Raw genomic sequence first — 17,684 nt, forward strand, 5'->3', positions numbered from 1 at the left:
ATATTTGCAAAGACCACCATTTCCTTTCTCGGGTACCTTTTTCTAAAAAATCGAGTATGGCCACAACATCGTCTAAGCTAGTTCCTTTTCTTGTTGGTGTTTTAGGAGCCAGTTGGGGAACTTCTTCCATTGTCAAAACCACCACTGCCAGGTCTCTTTATCTCTGTTTGGTTGTTGAGAAAGTGAAAGGAAATTTTCATATCTCTCTGTGTTTGGTTGTTGAGAAAATGAAATGTTTTCTATTTGGCTGTCAAGAATATGAAATTGCAACTTGTTATCTGTTTGGTTGTTGAGAAAATAAAATTGCAACTTGTTCTTTGTTTGGTTGATGAGAAAATTAAAGAAATCACAAAGAAAGAGAGGGGGAAGGGAGAAACGTTGGGAAAAAATAGTGTGTACATGGTGGCGACAACGTCTGTTGTTTGCTGGGTTGGCTTTGACAAATGATGCAGCTATTTACCGGGGACGGAGATGCAGGTTTGTGATGAGGGAATGGGGGATTAGGGTTCAGGGGAGAGAGAAAATATGAAAAAAAAAACTTAGACTGACGATGATATGTTAGGTTGTGGGATCCTTTTGTGGCTCTAGCAGCCTTCAAGTTTTTTTTATATATGGGAGAGAGGGGATTCGATCCTTGGTTCGCTTAGTGAAAAATCAATGTGTTGTTAATTGATCAAAAGATCTTGGCTAGCAGACTTCAAATTGTAAATAGGGGACTTGCCCTTAAAGGAGAGAAGGTTTAATGATAAGATGTTGAGGCATTCTTCTAATGTAGAGTAGTTTGTTTTTTCTAATCTTCTAACGTAGAGTAATTGGCTGGTAGTATTAGTCACAAGTTAGAGAAAGGACTAATAAAAAAAAATCTGTTACAACCAGCAGTAGGGCATTTGGTCTAGTGGTATGATTCTCGCTTTGGGTGCGAGAGGTCCCGAGTTCGATTCTCGGAATGCCCCTCCACGTTTTGCTTTCAATTGTATTTTTTCTTTGGAGGGCCAGATGGCGGATTGGGGAGGAATAGACAAACACTGGTAACTGAAAAAAAAAAAACTCAGAAGGACTTCGAAAAACATTTGGAAATTGGAATGTTGAAGAAATGAAGTATTCAACTAGACAAACACATTTTTTTTTTCCCTTCACACAGTATACGTAAAATCCAGGGTAATTATCAACTTTCTCAGAAAAACGAGCACAGATTGGAGCCAATTTTCTTCAAAAGCTCCCCCACTGCATCACATCCTCGTTTTACCTCTCTCTGCCTCTGTCTGTTTATTGAGTATATTTTCCTTTTTGATCTTCAGTTTTCCCCCCATTAATCTCTCTTCATCCCATTCATCTTCGGTAACTCCCGAACTTTGTGATTTGTTTTACTCTAATTTTGATTATCTGCATTACAACGTACCGTGGGGAAAAAAGTTCATTTCTTTGTTTTGGTTTTATGAATATTTGATCCTGTTTGCAGGAGAATTGAATGATTTGAAAATGGTTTCGCTTGGGAAGCACGCTCGTTAAATTAAATTAATCAGGATGGAGCCAAATGTCAATACTCCCGATATCCAGACCCAGTTCCTTGATAGCCAATATTCGCCTCCTTCATTTTCTGGTACTGGTTTAGTGATTTTGGGCTTTGATTTTGTTGTTATATATGTTCAAGTTATATGTTATATTAATTATAAATATATTGAAAATCTTCCCTAGCAAACATTGTATTCCGGTAAGCCAATTGCATTCCTATATTAATTCTTTAAATAATTAAACACATATTATCATTTGGAAAAGTAGGTGAAAATGTTGAAACTGAGGATGCTGATGAATTGAAATATCTGGAAAGCACTGTGCCTTTTGATGCTACTGTTACCGCTGACGATGCATTTGGCACCCAATTAGTGAATCTCGCTGGGGAAACCCAAGTATTGAGTATTGCTGGCGAAACCCAAGTATATGATGATGCCGATTGCAGTGAAAATATGGCCACCCAGTTATTTGACGTGTTTGATAATCAAGTTGCTGGTGTTATGGAAGGCAAAGGAACAGAAGAAGCTGAAGATTTTGGTGATAGTGATGAGCAGTCTGATGATGAATCAATAAGAAGTGGCAGTGGCCAGTCAGTGGATGGGGAGAAAATTTACAATTCTCTTCATGAACATCATAATAAGGGATTATTGGAGAGATTTGATCCTTTACCTGATAAAGAGCATATTACAGGTGAGTCTTTTGTTAGAACATGTAACAGGTTCTGAATAGATTTTTCCTGAAGCTCAATTTTAGTATGATTATATCATTTATTGTCTCATCCTGGTTTATTCTCTACCATTCAAATATGCTTTTGATGAAAAAGAGGAGGGGAAAAAGAAAACTATATTATGCATCATATGATTGACTCTTACTTTTTGCCAAAACTCTTATCATACGATTAATTGGGTATGTGCGTTTGCATCAGCTTGTTAATGAGGAGAAGCTCAGCGGTTCAGCTAAAATTTTCTTTTGCCTCTATAAAATTCTGTATGTGGTATAGCTATTACCAGACTTGAAAATGAATATTATTCTTTCACCGTTTGTGTTTCAGAAGTCCATGTTTCAACTGCAACATGTGCGGTTGAAGGCAGCCTAAAACCAAAACCTGGTATGTATTTATTCTGCTCCTGCAATGCATTTATAGAATATGCATCGTTTTGTCCAATTATATATAAGACTCCTGGAAACAGAACTTTTTCTAATTTAAATAAACATCTGGTAAGATCTCATATTTCACGTGATGTCATCACATACAAATGTGTGAAATGGATTGCCAGTTTCTGATGAAATTGTCCATTTCTTTGTCATTATGTGGTTGTAATTGCTTTTGTCTCAGATTTTGCAGCTGTGAAATTCTGCAGATATGTTTAAAACTTCCAAAATATGCCAATGAAGAAGCAATGCTGTTTAAAGTTGAGGGAGATGCTGTGGAATATTATGAATATCTTTTGCGTGCAATGAATCTGTCGATTTTATTTTTTCAAAAAGAAATAATAATAATCAAGCTATATATTTCAGCAAAAGAAGTCGATATTAAGCCACTAACTATTGTTCTTTTGAAATTTAATTTTCTTTTCGTTTCTGGATCAGTGCACTTTTGTTTTCATGTTGGATTTTTGTACTGTCAGATCTTCAAGTTACTTTTGACTATTGTCAACCTTTGTTGTCATTTAATATTTTTAATGTTGTTTGTACGGCTAGTTCACATCTAGAGCTAATCAATGGTCTGTCCTTCAACTTCATTTCAACTGGGAACCCTGATTTTCTATGGACTACCGTGCAATTGATTTTTAAAATAAATTACCTGAAAGAAGTTGATTTCTCACTGCTGGAACCTGCCCCCTCTTTTGCTTTCTTATTCCAAAATAGGAATTTTCGGTCTACAAAAAGAATTACAAAAATTTACTTTACAAAGTAACGTGATTTGATGTGGTGTTTCAGATTGTATAACTACTTTTATTGTAAAGTAGATCTTATGTACCACATCAATCTGTACTAGTTTGCAAACTTTCCTTTTGTAACTTTTTTTTGTAAACCTAGCAGTTCTCATTCCAGATATGGTAGATTGTGACTCTCTTGCCACTATAGGGAAGTTTAAAATACATAGAATTTAGTCTGATGAATAAGTATTTTATTAGAACTGTAGTGTCAATCCAGGGATTCCATTATTATTTGTTTCCCTGTTTCACATAGGACCTCTACGATTGGGGTTTACTTCAGTTCGTGTAGCATCGTTGCGGGCATCTGCTCTGGCTGCTTGCATGGCTTTGAAAGGAATCAACAATGGATCCTGTTCTACCCCAAGTAAGAATCAGTCTTTGGGAGTTGAGGAGGAAGTAGATCAGGAACATGATATTGGGCAATGCAATGGACAAATGAGGGGGTCAAAGAATAAAAACTTATGGGTTGGCAGTAGAACTGCTAGAAAACTTTTTACTGAGGATTCACATGATGACTGCAGAGGACTTCCTCTTAACTTGAATAATGTTGAAGGAGAAGAGTTGCCTCATTTGCCTGCTTGTGATGATGGATTGGCAGGTTTAAGCTACGTGGACTCTCAAGAACCTGGAGAGTTATCTCAGGCCAATGCATTGAATTTTTTGGAAGGGTTCCTGAAAGATAACGTCGGGGAGTTTGAACAAGCTGATCGTGTAAAGAAAATTGGGGGAAAACCAAATTCTGTCTCAAGTACAGAGGGCCTGCAAAGTTTTGCCAAGAAAGCCATTGATAGAAACATAATTGGAGAAGCAGCGATTTTTGACTGGGATGATACTCGTGAGCATGAAGGAGGTGGAGAAATCTTCCGCAGAAGAAATGAAGAGTTTTTTTATGGTGGAGGCCATGGAAGAAAATCTTTTACCCTACCCTGGAAGCCTGAAGGAAGCAGACTAGATGAGTATAGAGACCATGAAGAAAATTTAGATTTCGATAACAATAGAACAGGTTTAGCTCATTCTGAGTCAAAATTAATGTGGCATAACCCAAAAGTGAGCAACAAGACAGTGCAAACGATGAAATTGAAAAAAGCTCTAGTCAGTGAGTCGGACAGAGAGTTTAGTGACCATCCCTGTGGACAGTCGGAAAATAATGTTACTGAGACAGATGTGCCAGAAATGTCAAACATAGGTTTTGATACGCAAATGGCTGCTGAAGCTATGGAAGCCTTGTTCCATGGTGAGAGCATTGCTAACCATGATGATAAAGATGCCTATCAAGGTAATAAGAACAATGTAAAGGGTTCCTGCAGAGGTTCTCTTGGAGGAAATACGAATAAGGTAATTCATTTGAGTCAACCCTTTTGTCGTAAGGGGGAAAACCTATCTGATATAGGGTTTGCTTCACTAAAGAATTTGGAGAGCATGAGTGCCAATTCAAGAAAAGAGTCTTCAATTTCATTGGAGAAACATTCTGATAATGTCAGGAAGCAGAGTGGAATTGAGCTGGTCAGAAAACAATCGAAGAGGGTTCACTTGATTGCTGAAGAATGTCTTACCTCCAATGGGAATGGAAACTCGAAAAAAAAGATATCTAAGACTATTGGGAAAAGAAAAGCTGGAGGGATTTTCAACAGAAGTTGCACTAACGAGTCCAACAGATATGATGGAAGTGGAGTTAGTGCAGTTAAGAAGCGGCATTTACAAGGTGAGGTTGGTCCTTGTGCATCTGTTTCTCATCAAACTAGACAGTTATTGGTAGTTAATCATTTGAAGAAGACTGCAAATGCATCTGGTGACTCTAGGGAAGAGCTGAACTATCCGATTGAGGTATGTGCCTTAATAGAGAACAGCAATAGTAGTTCAGCCATCCAAGCTTCTGAAGTGTTGGAGGAAAGATCTTCTATATCGGGCTTTAATCAATCCAGAAAAGTTAGAAGTATAAAATCAAGTCAACACGATCTATTGGCTCCAGAGTTGATAGATTGTAACAATGGTTCTATAATTGATTCATTGAGATATCCCAGGAGGAGAAGATCTCATCGAAATCTGTCTGGTCAGGAAAATGGATCTGATTGCTTGGATGGTGTATTTGAACCATCTGTTCGGCTGAAATACATTCAAAACTCTGTATCCAAGCGAAAAAGGTCATGGGGTGATGCTAAAACTCCTTTTGTTGATTCAAACCTGAAGAAAACACGTTCAGGGCATGCTTCTATATATGGAAAGTCTGGTGATGTAGATGTCAAAATTATAACTAAAGATCTAACTGACGCAAAGGCTGGAAAAGACTCTGAGAGAAATAGTGATGCAAGTTGCCCTTCTTCTACTGGAAAGGTGAATTCCAGGTTGGATGAATCACCAAGAGAGAAATGTAAACCATCTGATTTTGCCTGTACTACTCCTACCCCAGTTAACTGTAAGACACCAGAGAATGCTGCATCACCTGTTTGTATGGGTAGTGAATACTTCAAACTGTCGTGTAGAAGGAACCTGTCAAGACCAAACCTTCTGAAAGAAATCAGTAGCTTAAGTGCTGCAGTCCCTGAACTTGCTTCTGTTTCAAAAGCTTCAAGGAAGAGGAGAGATATGAGTGATGTTCGAGTCTTGTACAGCCACCACTTGGATGAGGATATAATGAAGCAGCAGAAGAAGGTAGTTAGTGATTTCGTCTCTTTTTAGCAATGTGCAAATTGGTTTAAACAATAACTTGCATGGTGTTCTTGTCTCACAGATTTTGGCTCGGCTAGGATTTACCACAGTGTCTTCTATTATGGATGCCACACACTTCATAGCTGATCAATTTGTTCGTACAAGGAATATGTTAGAGGCAATTGCTTCTGGAAAACCAGTAGTGACACATTTATGGCTCGAGAGCTGTGGACAAGCTAGCTGTTTCATTGACGAGAAAAACTATATACTGAGGGATGACAAGAAGGAAAGGGAGTTTGGATTTTGCATGCCAGTTTCATTGGCACGTGCATCCCAGCATCCACTTTTGGAGGTAAATCTCTGACTATGTTGGTTTAACAAGATCCATTGCCTTATCCAATCTCAACTGATGATATCTCCACAGGGTCGAAGAGTTTTTATTACCCCAAATATAAAGCCTAGTAAAGAAACAATTTCCAGTTTGGTTAAAGCTGTTCAGGGCCAGGTACGCAATTTTTGCAGGTTCAATTGTCTACGATTATTAAGGTGGGCCCTGGAAGTCGTTGTGTTCTTTCTTTTTATCTCTTCTCATTTTCTGGAACTCTTTAGCTGTCTCACTCACTGACATGCCTGTAGATATAAATCTTGAATCTGTTCAGTTTTCTCCCTTTCTAATTTGAGCAGATAATTTCTGGTAACTTTAAATGAATTCAAATACACTTAAAAAATTAATCGTTGTTTTGTTGCTGGATTCCTGTCAAATGCTCCCCAGGCGGTGGAGAGAACTTGCAGATCTACTCTGAAAAAAGATGACATTCCAGAGAATTTATTGGTTCTATCTTGTGAAGAAGATTATGTTATATGTGTTCCTTTCCTTGAAAAAGGTTTGCAACAGTAATGCATCATTAGTCTCAAAATAATCCATTCAAGATGCAAACTTCTCTAAGAATGGCGAACATTGCTTTACTTGCAGGGGCAGCAGTGTACAGTTCAGAGCTGTTATTGAATGGTATAGTCACTCAAAGGTTGGAGTATGAGAGGTTGGTTTTATTTTAGCTAGAGCATTACCTATATGATGTTAAGTAAATGATTTCTGCATAAATAAATGCTTTTATTGAAGGTAGAAGATAGTTTAGCCGTCAACTTGTTGATGTCTTCAATAATTTCTAGCATTTTCTTTTAAGAAGCAAAGTTGTACTGTACATCTCTTGCCGATGGGCACAAATTGCAACTTATGTTTTAATTTGAGAGGCCAAATGAAATTGCAACTTCCTGCTAAAATAGGTGATGGCTTGGGGCAAGTGTAATTTTCATATCATATAATTCTATTACAATTTTTCAACTTTTATGATTATTTTTCTCCAAGTTCTCCTTTGTTGATGCTCTGCACTTGATCTCAATGCATAATTTCTACACTTTGAGGGTAAACGTTGGTCGCGTTCCTGATTGCAGGCATCGCCTCTTTGCGGATCATGTTAGAAGAACCTGTTCCACGGTGTGGATCGGAAAAGACGACGATCAGTTTTTTCCTGTGACTAAACATAAATAAGATTCATTTTTATTCATTAATTCCTTTGATCTTCCTTCTGGTTCTGCCTTTTAGGGCCATTTTGGCTGGTAACAAGTGCTATGATCTGTACATAATATTCAAGAAGTTGTAAAATTTATTGTATAGTGGTCTGGTGGTCTGTTTTATCTCATTTGATTTCTTTTTTGTTCATTGCATAAGAATCTCAGATGTGAATTTGTAATATTCAAGAATTTGTAAAAGTACCGATCGTCTGGTTAATTTTTCCAAAACCATGCCTTATTATTCACTCACAGGTCAAAAGTATGATATCTAAAATTAAAGAGCTAGTTTTTTTTTTAATTATATATATAATATATATATATATATATATAAAAGAAATTATTCATGATGCTCAAACCATTAATGGTTTAGTAATCACTCAATAAATTAATGCTATTTTCTTAAAAAGAAAATAGTAGGGTATGGATTTTAAGCATATTCTAACAACAAAAATATCATCCTAATTCTTATGAATCAACATTCTCAAGAAGACATGAATTAACGAGGTATGTTATATTGTTAAATTATTTTATTACAAAATAAATATTATTTAATAATGTTTGCATGATCATCCTTTTTGAGTTTTGTGGATGTTTTGCAGTGGAAAAAAAAAAATCTATTTACAAGCTCTTATGTAAAACACATTATTCTTGCTGTCATTGATTTGCAAGAGAAACTTAAAATTCAAATCTCTTATCTGTCAAATATTGCCATGTAGATCGTGCAAAATATATATTCTTCGTACCGAATTTTTTTTTTTTTTTGATAAAAAAGATCTCATTCCATTCATTTAAGAGGATATATATCTTTGACTTCAAACAACCAGTCAATTACAAACGTTAATAGAATCTCAGTACACTAATGTGACTGACATGGTCTAGTCCAGACGGCTTATCTCTAAAAACTGAAGTTTAAGAGATAGCATAACTCTGTTCCCAACAGAGTTCACAGTAACCAAACATAAAACTCCATACCCAACTAGATTGAGTATGGAGAAACCAAACCCCAACAGTACCGACTAAGCGGAGGGGGGACAACACCCTTTGGACCTAAGTCCGAAGGGACAAATGTTTTTGGGTTTTTTTGTTTTCTTGAAAATAAAGACAATGCATAAATAAATTACATAGAGAAAACACTGTAAAAAGAGAAAAACAGTGCACAAAAAACGCCTCGGAAGGGAAAACCGACGGTCGGTCTCGGGAGATCCAGAGTCGCCGGTTCGGGAGCTGCCGTGCGTTGCAACGGCAGAGAGCTCCTTGGTGGCGCGTGAGGGCCACGCGCGGACGAGCTTCAGAATTTTCGTCCCGCGCGTGCAGGCTACGCTCCACTCCGGTTGGGGCCGTGTTCGGTGGATGTGTAGATCGGTGGCTGGGTAACCTCCTGGTGGGGCGCGTGTTGGCTATAGGGACCCCGAAGACCACGAATGGCGATTCTCCCTTTATTTGGCCTGAAAAACAAAAAAGAAAAAAACAAAATACCAAGGAAAATCAGAGAAGTAGAGGGAAAGAGTGAAGGGGGAAGGAGCCGAAGCCCCCACCCCCTCTAGCCGGTCTGAATGAGCTGGGTTTAGAGAGAAAGTTTCGGTCTTGGGAGAAAGTTCTGGAGATCAAAGTCTTGGTCTGTGTACCTTCGTACCGACTTATAAATAGAATCTTACAATCTTTTATTAGATACACCTTAATTGTTAGAGTAAAAGTAACCCTACTCTACAATATTCGAGCCATGGCTATGTATATATCATATATGTATGAAAATATAATATTCAGCCATCTCTACTCAACTGTTAATGCTCTAACCATCCGTCCATGATGCCCGTAAATTCAATCCGAAATCTCCTCATTTGTTTGGGTTAAGTTGTATTAAATCCGGAGCCGGGTTTTATCAAAAGTTTATTCCAACTTGAGAGTCTAAAGTGAAATAGCGATAGATACATGAAGTTGATGATATGGTATTTATTTTTCATCTAATAATGTTCGAAATATTATATGGCTAATTCGACATGTCTTTTTATTTTATATTTGAAATCCTTAAGTTGGTACTTGAATTCAATAAGTGTTTTTTTTTTTTTTTTTCCTTCAATAAGGTCAGAAAAGAAACATCCTACCAAGTGTCCTAGTCATAAATGTTTGAGAATGATTTATCTTAATATGTGGGCAGCATAGAAAATAAAAAAAAAAAAGGAAAAAAGAAGAACATCTTGAAGATATAAGAAAATGTGGAGAAAACTATAAGAGGATTTCCCCCACACTCATAAGCCCACTAGGTGCTTGGTTGAGAGTAATGAGTGTCGCCCTAATACCCGTCCCCAGGGCCCAAACTTACCCTCGAAGTAACTCGCATGCAAGGAAAAGTAAACAATTATGGTTGATGGAATGGACCGGCCTAATGCTGCTCGGCTGCATCCTGCTCACGGGGACTCGTACAGGGCAAAAAGGACAAGACGAAGAATCTTTGATCTTTTGATAAGGGAACATCGACGGACGACCAACAGGGCCTTGTATAATAAAGCTACAAAGAGTCCATGTCGCATTAATGACATCACTACTCGAGCAATACGTTACATTAATGATGCCGTTGCGGAGGCACGCCGCATTAAAAGATCCTGACAAACAGAACAATAGTGAAGATGTAGGTCCCACGGGGGCAGGCACGATCTGCCCCCTTAGACTCACGATATAAATAGCAATTTCCAGGTACGAAAAATGTCTCTGGTCTCTAGACTCTCTCATTATTTGCAAACTTCCAAAATAATCTACTGACTTTAACATCGGAGACTCCCTAGCCCCAAGGCCATCCTCTCCTAGTTTTTTTTTCTTCGTTTTCATAGGCCTAGTTTTGAAAATCCGAGTTGTTGGAAACTGGCCCAAAGGTGCACGAAACACGACGTTAACAGTGGCGCTGTTTGTGGGCTCCTTCGTAGATCTTGCGTGTACTTCGTATGCTTGGGACAACCTGTTCCAAACAACTTGAGAGGGACACAGAGGAAGTTGCCATGGAGGCGAGACTGAAAGCTATGGAGGTTTGAGTAACAAAGTTAATCGGCGAAGTGCAAAAACTTCGCAAGGAGAATGAGGAGCTAAAAAAACCTCAATAAGGACAAAACGAAGAGGCGGAGCCCAGTAATAGCAAGCATGTGGAGTCCCAAAACGTGGGAGCTGGAGTGAACGTGGATGAGGAGAGGAAGAACATACAAGACAAGCTCCGTAATCTCAAAATCTCAAAGGAAAATATGAAGAGATTTCAAAAAAAGTGGGCACATCATCGTCGGTGGACCAACTGCTTACAAGCACTGGTCTACCCTACATGGAAAAAGTAATAGTTGTGCCCTTGCCACTGAAGTTCAGGGTCCCCCATCATGGAGATGTACGATGGAGGGAGGGACCCCCTTGAGCACCTGGAAACCTTCAGGGTTCACATGACGTTGCATGGCTTCCTGGGAGAGGTGGCATGCAGGGCGTTCCCGTTGACCCTAAAGGGGCCAGCAAGAGTATGGTTTGTATCACAGGCGCCCGGTTTCGTAGATAATTTTGGCGAGCTGGCTCAAGTATTTTTGACCCATTTCATATCAAGTCGAAAAAGGCGACGCCCAACAACGTACCTCCTCACTATTAAGCAAAGGGAGGAGAAAAGTCTGAAGGCGTACTAGTTCCGGTTCAACGAGGAGCGCATGACCACCGATGATCAGGACAAAAAGATATTCTTGGTGGCGCTTCTAGGAGGGGTTTGGTCACGATTCCAGTTAATGGTCAAGCTGTTAAGAAGGACTCCTGTAACGCTGCTGGAGTTTATGGACTAGGCCGAATTTTATTAACGCCGAATACACTCTTCGAGCCTTAACAGAGCCGTGCAAGAAGTTAGACTGGAGGCATAGGTAATAACTACCGCCAACAAAAGGAGGCAATGTTTCAACAAATGAGTGTGTCCGAGAGCATTCAAAGTCGGAGGCCTCATACTTAAAGAAACAGGAACAACAACACGAGACAAGGGAAAGCTGGGCTCCCGATGGGAAGGCCCCTACGTGGTCACCGCCACAAATCGCTTGGGCTCTTACAAACTTTGAGACTCCCAAAGAAATGAGCTATTGCACCCCTAGAATGCTGAACACCTACGAAAATATTATTACTAAAGCTACCTTAATTATTCTAAATTTATGTTTTCATGCATACACTGCAAATCCTAATGGAAGAGGTATTGTGTTTCAATGTTAAGTTTCAATATCGTAACAAAATCTCCATCAATGTAATTTTCATCAACAAAGTTTTTATCAACTGTTTACCTCTTCGCGGGACACCAAAGGGACGAGTCATGCTAGAGACTACTCTGTCCCTCCTTTGGAGGAGTGCTATACTATCTCTAATCTCTAATCTCTTATACTTATATATATATATATATATTAATATATAAAAATATTAGTAATACACTAATAGTATATAGTAGTACTATTGGTATAGTACCATTACTATATGTGAGTGATAATATACTAATTTATATTAGTATTACTAATATATTTATCAAAAGAAATATGTTGATAATTTATTAAGTCATAAAATATAATTATGTTATAAATTATATTTTACGTTAATGTTTAAGATTAAACATTTTATGTTATAAATTATAATATAACATTATTTCATATATAATTATAATTTATAAAAATTATATATAATATAAAAAATATTATATATAATATTAAAAATTAATTAAAAATATATAAATATGCGAATGGGTATAGTCTGGTCCTAGAAATCATAAAACCGAGACTGGACCGGTTATGACCAGTTTTTAAAATGGAGGAACAGGTCTTAGGCTGAACCGGTCCAAAATCGAACCGAACCAACTGGTCCGGTACGGGTTAGTTTTTTGATTTATTTTTACAGCTCTAGCCACGGTGCTACTTGGAGGGACATAAAGGCTAGTTAGCAAAACGCTTCTCGACCTCTCTCTTCGAGGAGACAATTGGAGTCTCCCTGATGTGGCTTAACTCTTAGGGGGGATTTTCATCCCCTCCAAGCCAATGGCAGTGGACGAGGGTCGACATACACTGATGACATTTTTTTTGTTTTTTTGTTTTTTTCCAGTTGCATATGAAAATAAAGCGCGACAACATAAAATGGAAGAACTAAAGGACTAGGCGGGGGAAAGCACATCTGAGAGATCGACGGCTAAAAAGAAGGAAATTGGCTCAAAGAAAAAGTAGAGAGACATCGACCTCGTCAACGATATCGCTAAAGGCACCAAGAGGATAACTGACTAACGAAGGCAAACGAGGACAATATAAGCAGGGAGTCGTCGGTCGGTGGGGTCTTCGGGGATGGGTTCGGCGCTGGCGGGGTGAACCGTAAAGCTCTGGATGACGGCAATCCCCCTGCCAGACGCGGACCCCATAATTCCCTGCTTCAAAACCCCTAGGTCGGCCGTAAAAAAAAAAAAGAGAAAAAAGAAAAGAGTTACTCTGAAAGCGAATGACCATAATAGATAAACATAAAGCAAAAAATATAATGCTATTGACAACATGAAGCCGCAAGCTTACAATGGACAAGTTATAACATGAAACGACAAGTTACAACATGAAGCAAGTTTATAATGAACAAATTACAACACGAAGTAGCAAGTTACCACATAAAGCCACAAGCTTACAATGATATTCAACCATAAAAGCTTAAGGCGAGCTGTTGCCAAGTATTGTGTAAATACGAAAAGGCCATTCGGATATGGCTGGAAAGCAGAAGTGTGACACATGAGCACCGATAAACCCATAACTTCCCGTCTCGAGAAAGAAAAGACCGTATAGCCGCAATAGCAAAAATTGATTAATTAATGAAAGAAATGACGAATTCCCATCGGATCCGTCCGGTAAGAATTTGCGAGGTAACTGTAAGGAGATTTCTCCCACTTATAAGCCCACTAGGCCCTTGGCTGAGAGTAATGGGCTTCGCCCGGATACCTGGCCCTAGAGCCCAAACTTGCCCACGAAATAACTCGTCTGTAAGGGAAAGTAAGCAATGATGGTTGATGGGACAGACGTGCTTGACGCCGCTCGGTCGCATCCCGTTCATAGGGACTCATACAGGGCAGAACGGAAAAGACAAAAAATATTTGATCTTATGACAAGGAAACATCAACAGACGACCAACAGGGCCTGCAGAATAAAGCGATCAGGAAGCTACGCCGCATTAATGGAACCACTACCCGAGCAACACGCCACATTAATGACGTCGTCGTGGATCCAAGCCGCATTAAAGGACTCTGATAAAAAGATTAGTAGTGAGGACGTAGGTCCCACGGGGGCAAGCACGATCTGTCCCTAGACTCCAGGTATAAATAGCATTTCCAAGTACGAAAAAAGTCTCTGGTCTCTAAACTCTCTCATTATTTGCAAACTTTCAAAATACTCTACTGACTTTAACATCGGAGACTCCCTTGCCCTAAGGCAGCCCTCTCCCAGTTTATTTCTTCTTTATTTTCGCAAGCCCAACTTAGAAGACCCGTTGCTAGAACTTGGCCCAAAGACGTACGAAACACGACATTAACGAAAACATTCTCGGATTCTGAGAATAAAACTCAAAGAGATATAGATCGATGATGAGGATCTTATAATGTTTATTAAAAATTTAATATTTCTCCAGAAAAATCATTTAGAAAAAATTAATTCATAAAATAATAGACTTGTGTGAAGGGGTAAAATATCTAGGCCGAAGACCAGGACAAGGCTACCACTAGGGTACAAGAGAGGAAGCAAGGAGGCAAGGGAGAATGGGGTATCAGAAGGCAAGAAGAAGGTGTAAGAAAGTGAGGGAGGCAGTGTCAGGAGAAAGTGAGAAATGAAGAGATGCTCAGACACGCAAAGCGGACCATGCCTCACCACTGTAGGGACATGCGAAAAGAGATATCAAATAAAAAGGGATGTCCAGGGGGCTTCTTCTTCTACTTCTTCTAGAACCTCTCAAGAGGGAGCTCTGCCGAAGGGTCTTCTCCAGCAAATATACTCAAGATCTCCATTGTACAGTGAGAACGAGAGGTTATGAGAGACTGTAATAAGCATATTATATTGGATTTCCCCTCCTTAAACTCCCGTGGATATAGACATTATGCCGAACTACGTAAATTTGTGTGTTCATCTCACTTTACTTTCTCTACACTTATTTTCCTTTCACTGTCATGGATGTATGCATTGACACCTTACAGCCGCACCGGGCCATTGTCGAGGGGCACCAGACCACATCGATCGAGGTCTGAATCAAACTCTTTCTCCCTTTCCGGCCTGTTGAGCAATTTTTCATGCATCAACAGTTGGCGTCGTTTGTGGGATCTTATTTACTCTCTACAACGATAGTGGGAGAATGATGATTTTTTGGAACGCTGAATAATTACAAGATGAGCAAAAAACATTCTCCCAGATAAGTGTCCTTAATTTTTCAACTTTTATATTTATGAAAAACACTCCTACAAAAAAATGGGCGAGTGAACTTTTTCTCACTAAGGCAGGAGCCACTGCACTTTGTACACTTTGGATGCACTGTGCAAATAGGGGGAGGGTACATGAAGAATACTATTCACCTAAGAGGCACTCTGCCAAGGCACATATACTTTCCGAGTCGCCAGCACATATACTTTCCGAGTCATTAGCACAGTGCACTGCACACGCCAGACTGTACACTTAAGTGCATAGTATCATGCACAGGAGGAGTGCACAGTATCATGCATGTTCCATCACTATGCATAAAGAGAAATGAAAATTAGGCATGTGCACTAAGACCCGCTCAGGCACACAGTACACATGCACTACATGTGTCACAAACGCCGTGCACGCACCGACCACAGTGCCATGCATGGCAGCACAATGGGTGCACGTCCATGCACCCAAGACCCACCTCGAGCACACACCATGGGTACGCAGGAGAGAATTCCAAGCCACCACGGAGGTCGTTGGCTTTATTTTCTGTGGCTGCGGCGGTCACAGGAGATGATGGTCGTGCACGGCGGGTAACTGCTAAACGTTGCCCCATGTGCACCCTAGAGGCTCACAACGATCGGCTGTGAACCCCCCCCCCCCTCGCGACCCTCTAGCAGCCACCACTTAGGCCGCCGGAGGTCTCTGTTTCCAATTGGCCACCTCTCGTGAACGGGGAGCGAGCTGAGCATGGCATCGTGTCTTGCTCGTCACGGCACGAAACATGAGGCACGCGGATAACAAGCACGAGCCCAATGAACTTGTCGACGGCCACCACGTGGTTCGTCTGCAGATTTTGTCTCAGATTGGCTCATCCCCGCCACCAAAGGTGCGCCTAACGGGTGCACGAAAACTTGCACTCGAGAGGCTCATGGCTGGGTCATGAGCCCGCTGAACTGGACCTGCCGGCGGCCACCACGTTGCCAGTCGACAGTTTCTGTCCCCGTTCGAATGTTCCTCGTTGACGGGGGACTTGCACACCGTGCGCTGCAGGAGGCAACGGGTGCACGATGCCTTGCACATGGTGGCCCCCCTCCCACTGCACCTGCGAGCAGGCGAGATCATTGCCTGGAATTGCCAAGCCCGCCGATAATTTCTGTGGCCAGTAGGACACTCCAAGGACCAAGTTCCTCGCCCTTCTAATGGCGGGCATGCCAGCTCGACCCGAGTGGTTGTTTGGCGCATCCTTCCTCAACCCTAGACCTTCCTCGGCCACCCCATGGCGGGCAAACACTTCCTCGCTTGCTAGCACCTCGGGCACCCATCACATGCCTGACCAAAAGCTTCTTGGCCACGTACAACCCCTCAGCCAAAGCTACTGCACGACATGAGCACTACCTCAAAGCAATTGCTCTTCCAGGGCAAGTTGCTCGGTCAGAGTTGCTCGCCCAGTGCCTTTCCAGGTGACCAGTTGCTCAGTCAGAGTTGGAAGTCGCTCAGCCACTCACGCTGGCAAACCAGTGTCTTGACCATAAATTCTGACCCCTTTACTCGTCCTTATGCCTCACGGCCACTCAGCTTGAACCCCTGATCGGTTGCTCGGGATCCACTTGCTCAGGAGTAGCCCCTTGGCAGTCCAAACAAGTGTGCTCAGGAGCAGGCCCTTGGTCGTCTGAACAAGTGTGCTCAGGACTAGCCCCATGGCCACACGGGACACACTTGCTCGGGATGATTCCTTGGGTGCGTAGGGCACACTTGCTTAGGGGCAGTCCCTTGGCTACACAGGACAAACCTGCTCGAAATAGTACTTTGGATGCACTGGACTCACATGCTCAGGACAGTTTCTTGGCTGCGCGGGACACTGCCTCAGCTGAACCAGACTCATCGGCCCACACGTTGCACAGTCCTCCCACATGGTCAAGGCTTGTCTCTCTCTCGAGTTACATGTTGCTACACAGGTTCCTAATGTATGTAAAAAAAAGAAAGAAGAAGAAAGGAGCAAGAGAGAAACAACCAGCCGCGGGCATTTTCAATCAAGCAGAAGTCGACTACAGTAGCTAAAACACTCTGGTTTGTCTCTCTAAAAAATTGTGTGAATTTATTTCTACTAACAAAACTACCTTCTGTGGTGCAGAACACCGGCCATGCGGCCTCACCCGGACTCCCAATATGACTCCATCGGGACAAAGTGTTTGGCGCTAATGTGCATGTGGGCACATCGAACCTTTGTCATTATCGAAATGTGACAACCCACAGGCCTTATCGGCACATCTCCAACTTTTGCTGCACTCCGACAGAGCAATTTAGCACGAAAAAATGCCTCCGTTAGCAAAGCCGACTCCCTAGACTCATCATGATACAACAGTCAAATACAAGTTCCTAGACTTGTCGACCCTCGCGCCAGCAAAGTTGAGTCCCTAGACTCGCCATGATGCATTGGTCGGGCTAGAGCCCCAGTGCTCGCCCACACAGCCAGTCAGACACAAGTCCCTAGACTTGCTGACCTTTGTGCCACTAAGTCGAGTCCTTAGACTCACCACGATGCGTTGGTCGGGCTAGAGCCTCAGTGCTCGCCCACAAGACCAGTCGGACACAAGTCCCTAGACTTTCTGGCCTTTGTGCCACC

At 41.1% G+C, this 17,684-nt stretch overlaps 1 protein-coding gene and 1 non-coding gene across 4 annotated transcripts; both read left to right on the top strand.

Moving 5' to 3' along the window:
- Positions 1 to 881: 881 nt before the first annotated feature.
- Positions 882 to 953, top strand: TRNAP-UGG. The gene has a single exon. It is a non-coding gene; the product is annotated as a tRNA-Pro (tRNA).
- A 114-nt stretch (positions 954 to 1,067) lies between these two features.
- On the top strand, positions 1,068 to 7,892 carry LOC108995078. Of its 3 annotated transcripts, none has more exons than XM_018970579.2 (10): positions 1,068 to 1,338; positions 1,460 to 1,600; positions 1,777 to 2,202; positions 2,564 to 2,620; positions 3,706 to 6,101; positions 6,181 to 6,450; positions 6,523 to 6,603; positions 6,871 to 6,982; positions 7,072 to 7,138; positions 7,551 to 7,892. In XM_018970579.2, exons 2-10 carry the CDS (start codon positions 1,525 to 1,527, stop codon positions 7,645 to 7,647), a joined length of 3,582 nt encoding a protein of 1,193 aa, XP_018826124.1. In that variant the 5' UTR covers positions 1,068 to 1,338; positions 1,460 to 1,524; the 3' UTR covers positions 7,648 to 7,892. The 3 variants fall into 3 exon arrangements, with proteins under 3 accessions (XP_018826124.1, XP_018826126.1, XP_018826125.1); XM_018970581.2 differs by having other exon boundaries at positions 1,780 to 2,202; XM_018970580.2 differs by having other exon boundaries at positions 1,068 to 1,273.
- Positions 7,893 to 17,684: the final 9,792 nt, after the last annotated feature.

The sequence above is a fragment of the Juglans regia genome, chromosome 7, assembly GCF_001411555.2.
Source record: "Juglans regia cultivar Chandler chromosome 7, Walnut 2.0, whole genome shotgun sequence".
Taxonomy (NCBI): Eukaryota; Viridiplantae; Streptophyta; class Magnoliopsida; order Fagales; family Juglandaceae; genus Juglans; species Juglans regia.

Excerpts from the sequence above, each read along its gene's own strand:
- LOC108995078 (XM_018970579.2), top strand. The coding sequence starts at position 1,525 with ATGGAGCCAAATGTCAATACTCCCGATATCCAGACCCAGTTCCTTGAT. Across the intron at positions 6,102-6,180 it reads TAATGAAGCAGCAGAAGAAG|ATTTTGGCTCGGCTAGGATT; the intron begins GTAGTTAGTGAT and ends CTTGTCTCACAG. Across the intron at positions 6,604-6,870 it reads TTAAAGCTGTTCAGGGCCAG|GCGGTGGAGAGAACTTGCAG; the intron begins GTACGCAATTTT and ends AATGCTCCCCAG.